This window comes from Callospermophilus lateralis, chromosome 17, assembly GCF_048772815.1.
Source record: "Callospermophilus lateralis isolate mCalLat2 chromosome 17, mCalLat2.hap1, whole genome shotgun sequence".
Lineage (NCBI taxonomy): Eukaryota > Metazoa > Chordata > Mammalia > Rodentia > Sciuridae > Callospermophilus > Callospermophilus lateralis.
In genome coordinates, this window is record NC_135321.1 from 48,751,235 (window position 1) to 48,758,136 (window position 6,902).

At 42.6% G+C, this 6,902-nt stretch overlaps 1 protein-coding gene across 1 annotated transcript; it reads left to right on the forward strand.

Moving 5' to 3' along the window:
* The first annotated feature begins 5,821 nt into the window (after positions 1-5,821).
* Positions 5,822-6,340, forward strand: Cetn1 (centrin 1). The gene has a single exon (XM_076837147.1). It carries the CDS (start codon positions 5,822-5,824, stop codon positions 6,338-6,340), a length of 519 nt encoding a protein of 172 aa, XP_076693262.1.
* Positions 6,341-6,902: the final 562 nt, after the last annotated feature.

Consider the following 6,902-nt stretch of genomic DNA (forward strand, 5'->3'; position numbering starts at 1 on the left):
CCCTCTTTGCAGCCCCAGCACCATTATCCTGTTTATGCCGGAGAAGTGTCAAGCATTTGCATTTTCTCTGTTCTGAATTTGTTGGAAAGCAAATAGGCAGCAATAGAGGAGCTTTATTATTTGTGGTTTCTGCCTTGGGTGGCACCTGGAATTTGCTGAGTGTGCTGAGAGCAACTTAAAATTTAAAAGGCTCCTGAGCCTCACCTTTTTCATGCCTTGCAAGTCAAATGGAAAGCGAAATAATCAGCATAAGCAAGCTGCATGGGTCCTTTCTCTTGGCCTCTACAGACTGCAGGCCCTTTTGTGGAATTCCAATACTTTCCCTCCCTCCATCCAGCTGTTAAGTCTCCATGACTGATGGAACTTAAACAACCATCTCCTCTTCTCAGATAATCAACAACTGATTTAACATATTACCTAGGAAACTGTGGTATAAAAAAAAATATTGAGCACAAAACACAAACAAAAAGAAACTCCTACCTAACCCTTATGTCTATTAACTTTCCAAGTATCTTGTTTACTTTCTATTGTTTTTAGGGAGGAGAATTGAACCAAGGGGAGCTCTACCACTCACCTATATCCCCAGCCCTTTTATTTTTTTTATTTTGAGACAGAGTCTTGCTAAGTTGTTTAAGGCCTCTCTAAGTTGCCAAAGCTAGCCTTGAACTTTTGATCCTTCTGCCTCAGCCTCCTGAATTACTGAGATTACAAGTGTGCACCACCAAACCCAGCCTGGCTCTATCATTCTTACCAAAATTTGAAAAGTGCCTAGTATGGTGGCACTCCCAAAGATTCCGGAGGCTGAGGCAGGAGGATTGTAAGATTGAGCCAGCCTCAGCAATTTAGCAAGGCCCTAAACAATTTAGTGGGACCCTGTCACAAAATAAAATTTAAAAAGTCTGAGCATGTAGCTCAGTGGCAAAGAGTCCCGGGTTCAGGATTCAATCCCCAATACAAAAAAAGAAAAAAGTGACTTTAAAGTAATGAAGCTGACTCACACCAATGACAATCAAAGACACTTGGCCCAGATTGTTTTCCACTAACTTGTAAGTAGAGTTAAAAGCAGGAAAAAAAGTAAAGCAGAATTGTAAGCACAAATGTAAATAACAAGGATATGGCTCTTTTGATACCCTGACTTAGTCTTATACTGATTATGTGACCTAGGTAAATTTCTGCCCGAACCTAATTTTTCTTTTCTTTTCCCTCCCTCCCTCCCTCCCTCCCTCCCTCCCTTCCTTCCTTTTCTTTTCTTTTTTTTTTTTTTTTTGGTACCGGGGCACTTAACCACTGAGCCACATCCCTAGCCCTTTTTTGTATTTTATTTAGAGACAGGGTCTCGCTCAGTTGCTTGCTTAGGGCTTTGCTAAATTGCCGAGGCTGGCTTTGTACTCAATATCCTCCTACCTCAGCCTCCAGAGCAGCTGGGATGGCAGGCATGCGCCACTGTGCCCAGCACGAACCTAATCTCTTTAAGGACGGTCTACCTGAAGGCCAGAGAAGTTCTTCTTCTGTTGAGCTGGCTGAGACTGGTTGGATCTGAGATGGCTGCTAGAGTGAACCTGGACAACCTCTAACTTGATTATAATCCCATCTGTGTGCTAGATGACACACCCCCTGGCGCTGTGACAGTTGATAATTGCCATGACAGAAAGAAACATAAAAGGAGCAAAACGTATTCAAATTCCTAGAAAATCTTCTGGCATTTCCAGAAAATACATGAGTGTTCCTCCCCTTTTATTAGTGTATTTCTCCCCCTCATTTTTTTTTTTTTTTTTTTTTTTTTTTTTTTAAACTTTATTTATTTTTTTTATGTGGTGGTGAGGATTGAACCTAGGGCCTTGCACTTGCTAGGCAGGCACTCTACCGCTGAGCCACAACCCCAGCCCTCTCCCCCTCATTTTTAACCTATATTTATAACCTCCTCAAGCCCCAAAGTAGGGAGATGATTTGCCAGTTGATCTCCCAATTCTTCTATTTCTGGCCAAAATAAAAGTCTTTTTCATTGCTGAGTCCAGGCTCGGTCTTGTTATTTGACTCCACATCTACAAGTAGGAGAAAAGACCCAGCCTTTGTGATCGGATATTGATTAACACTTTCTCTTACTGACTTACCCCAGGTTGGAAAGCTGTTCTAGATCCTACAAATTCCTGTTTAATTTTTTAAATTATTGCTGGATTTAAGTGGAAAAAATCAATATCCTATCTTCCCATTGATATTATGTTTTGGTAATAATTTCAACCTTTGGAGAAGACAGTATGGTAATGAAACAAAACCTCAGCATTTGCTCAAACAAGGCCAGATTTAATCCTAGAGCCACATATATTGGCTGCGTACCATTGAATATTCATTACAAAACTCTCCTGTTCCTCATTTTTAAAAAAGGCCAGGCATAGTGGCCCACACCTGAAATCCCAGGAGGCTAAGGCATGAGGATCCCAAAATCAAGGCTAGCTTCAGCCTCAGTAACTTAGCAAAACCCTATCTCAAATAAAAAATAAAAAGGGCTGGGGATGTGGCTCATGTGGCTTAGTGGTTTTAGCATCCCTGGGTTCAATTCCCAGTATCCCCCCCCCCAAAATAAAGAATCTGCAAAATGGGAATAAATGCAAGGATTAAATGAGACGACAAATGGGAGGCCCAAGCACAATACTAGACACACAATAAATGGGAGTCTCCCTTTCCTTTTTATGTCAGAGTCCAGATTATGAACATAAAGTAACTCTCCACCAAGAGCTGCTTCTGACTGAGGGCACCATTTTCTGGGATAGGAGCTCTTGGTGGCCCTTGATTGTGACAGCTGATGGCACACATCTGGAAACTATGACAGCCAGTTTGCTTTGAGTTCAACTTGGCCCCAGTGTCTATAGAAGGCAGCTTCTATCCTTCAGTTTTTCCCAACACATCATAGCTTGGCTTGGATATGGGAAGAGGGGTGGCTGTCAAAGGAAATGCACCATGTCTGGAAGGAACTGAGATTCAACTAACAATTACCAAGTCCCATATTGTCCTACTGGGGCCCTGTCCCTAGAGCTTTTATGGATAGTCTCATTAAAAATACTACTGGGAGCTTTATTTTGATGCCTCCTTTGCAGATGCTTCAAATGAGATTGGAAGATTCAGTAACTTTCCCAAAGTCACAAGGATAATAAGGATTGGACTTGGAAGAAGATCCCAGGCTTTTTTTTTTTTTTTTTTTTGGGAAAGGGAGGTGGAGGGTGGGGAGGGGAGGGATTACTGGTGATTGAACTCAGGGGCACTCAACCACTGAGCCACATCCCCAGCCCTATTTTGTATTTTATTTAGAGACAGGGTCTCACTGAGTTGCTTAGTGCCTCACCATTGCTGAAGCTGGCTTTGAACTCTCAATCCTCCTTGCCTCAGCCTCCCAAGCAGCTGGGATTACAGGAGTACACCATTGTGCCTGGCTCCCAGACTTTTTGATATGGCAGTAGGCGAGGAAGGAGCACATTTACTGCTGTGAGATCAGCACCTGCAGCATCTGCCTGCCAGAGTCTACTCTGAGCTGACAACTCTTTAACAAGTACAGAGACAGGAAGGCCCAGGCAAGCTTCCTTGGCCTTTAGAAACCCTGTGTCCAAGCCCTCTGTCCACTATTACATATAAATTGGGACAAATAGTGGCAAAGGGCTAAATAAACATGCCCTATGGGGCCAGGGGCGCAGTTCTGTGGTATAGCCTTTCTTAGCATGCAGAGCCCCTGGCTTTGATCCCCAGCACTGCAAAAACAAAGACAAACACAACACAACAACACAATACAAAAAAAAAAAAAAAAAATGCCATGTAATCAATACCTGATCACAAATTGAAACAAAAATCCATTTCGTAAAATACTTTCAGCATCATTTATTTAATCTTTTCTTTTTGTACTAGAGATTGAATCCAGGACACTTTACCACTGAACTACATACTCAGACATTTTTACTTTTTATTTTGAGACACAACCTCACTAAATTGCTGAGGGCCTACCTAAGTTGCTAAGGCTGGCCTCAAACTTGTGATTCTCCTGTCTCAGCCTCCAGAATCTCTGGGCTCATAGGTCTGTACCATGTAGCCATATGTCATATTTAATATTTTGGGTTTTATTTGCTTCCTTGCTTGCTTTATTTTGATGATTCAGAAGGTATTTTAGGACCAAGATTAACTATCATTAATTCAATGAAAATCTATTAATCTACATATACTGTTTAAAAGCACTGTTCTAGATGCTGGGGATACAAAAACTCTTGAATAAAACCTCTTCCAAGTGGCATCTGTTATAACAGATTAAGAAGTGATAAAATGATATTTGAGGGTTTTTTTGGCAAAGAATGCTAAAAATTAAAAGTCAGCTGTCTTTATTTATTTATTTTTTATTGTTTAAAGAAATACAGAGCAGTCCTAATGGCAATTCTTTTATGAGCTTGTTAGTAACTTTTTCTTAATTTTCATTTTTCTCTCTCCTTTGATTGACAAAAGGACCCCTTTATTTCCAGGATTATTTTTGGGTCCCAGCATACCCAGCTTCTTTTCCTCCCTTATACACTGTGGAAGGAGAGTTAGCAGAGTGTGGGTTTCAGTACAAACCTGACTGGATGAGTCAAACTGCAACAGTAAAAACGCTGCTAGGGCATGGCGTGATGGCCCACTACTGTAATCCCAACAACTGGTGAGGCGGAGGCAGGAGGATTGCTAGTTTGAGGCCAGTCTTAGCAATTTAGCCAGACCCTGTGTCAAAATTAAAAATGAAAAGGGCTGAGAAATAGCTCTGTAACCAAGTGCCCCTGGATTCAATTCCCAGTACAATTAAAAAAAAAAAAAAAAAAAGTGCTGCTAGTGTTTAAAAAAGAAAAGAAAACTACACTTGTTTGGTGGCAGCTGCCTGTAATCCCGGCAATTCAGCAGACTGAGGCAGGAGGATTTCGAGTTCCAAGTCAGCCTCAGCAATTTAGTGACACCCTATCTCAAAATAAAAACTAAAAATGGCTGGGTACTTAGCTCAGTGGTAAAGTGCCTCTGGGTTCAATCCTCAGGACCAACAAAACAAGAAACAAAAATAAAACAAACAACAACAATTTAAAAAATCACAATGTAGTATTTCAACTCCCCTCCCTTCAAATCAAAAGCCTAGTGAATGAAATTAGGACCGTTATTCCAGTACAATTATCCTGCGGATGTCCAATTGAAACACTAAAAGTAAATCATACATTTGGATATTACATTTCATATTTGAGAACATGCCAGAAACGTTTTATTTGAGCATCATGTCAGGAGACAAACCTCTACAAATTTTATACATGACTTTTTCCATTTTATCTGTTTTCCATTTATGTTGAGTTGAACACATGATGCAACTTTTAATATTCTCTCTTCCTTCTTCTTTTCCACGTTTAATGCCAAGTGAGCAAATTCAATCTTGATTATCCTAAATTTGCCCTTGGGTAACCTCAGACCAATTTTTTTTTTTTTTTTTTTAAAGTTGGTATGGAGAAGGAGCAAAGAAGAACTACTAAGTAAATTCATAAAAGAGGTCCTGTGGATGCAAACCAACAGCCTGGAAAAAGGAACAGCAAGGCACCCATGAATTATAGAAGACGATCTTGGCTCCAGGCAGTTCTTGCCAGCTCAGGTATCAACTCAAGGAAACTGATCGTAAAACAAGGCAATAAACAGTGGATGGCGGTGGAAATAAAAACCCCTCGCAGAGGCAGGGCTGGGTGGGGTCTGGCGGCGGGGCTGCCGGTGCAGGAGCCGGGCGCTCCGCGTGGGGGCGCCCGAGCGCCTGCGCGGTGGGTGACGTCAAGGTAACAACCGCCGCCGGAGGATGGCTTCCAGCTTCAAGAAGACAAACGTGGCCTCCACCAGCCAGAAGAAAAAGGTGGGTCCTAAGCCCGAACTCACTGAAGACCAGAAGCAAGAAGTTCGGGAAGCGTTTGACCTCTTCGATGCCGACGGAAGCGGGACCATCGACGTGAAGGAGCTCAAGGTGGCCATGCGAGCGCTGGGCTTTGAGCCCAAGAAGGAAGAGTTGAAGAAAATGATCTCCGAGGTGGACCGGGAGGGCACGGGCAAGATCAGCTTCAACGACTTCTTGGCCGTGATGACGCAGAAGATGTCGGAGAAAGACACCAAAGAAGAAATCATGAAGGCTTTCAGGCTCTTCGACGACGACGAGACCGGGAAGATCTCGTTCAAGAACCTCAAGCGAGTGGCCGCCGAGCTGGGGGAGAACCTGACGGACGAGGAGCTGCAGGAGATGATCGACGAGGCGGATCGCGACGGAGACGGCGAAGTGAACGAGGAGGAGTTCCTCAAGATCATGAAAAAGACCAGCCTCTATTAAAGTCGGCCAGACACTCGAGTGACTCGCTGGGTTCCTTGCCTAACTGGGGAGGACAGCGTCCATATTCCCTCCTTCCTCTCTGGTTTCTCTTGATGGATTTCGAACCTCGAAATCAATTATAGTATTTAAAGGATTCCTGTAACCTGAATTCCTTTTTGTTTTTTTTCTTCCTTTTTCTTTTTTTTTTTTTTTTAATTCTCAAAGAGCAGACCTTCAGTGCCATTAGTTAACTTAAGGGCTCTGAAACTAGAGTCCACCCACCACTTGCCTAACCCTGGTGGACACCCATGAAACACGGGGCAGCAGAAGAATTGTGGTTCCCATGTCGCTTCTTTGGTGTTCTTAAATGATCTTGCTTCCTATGTCATTCCTTAAATTCAAGTTAGGGTTCTAGCATGATGAGGTGGAATCTGCCAGCAGGTCCTTCAAGCCATTGCTTGACACTTAGCTGAATACTGGTTTGAAGAAAAACAGTATGGACCTTTCTGAATTTACTGACTTCAGGAAAGACATTGTTTTTTTAAAGTATGGGCTTGCCTTTGGGAGGTAGTAAACCGGGCAA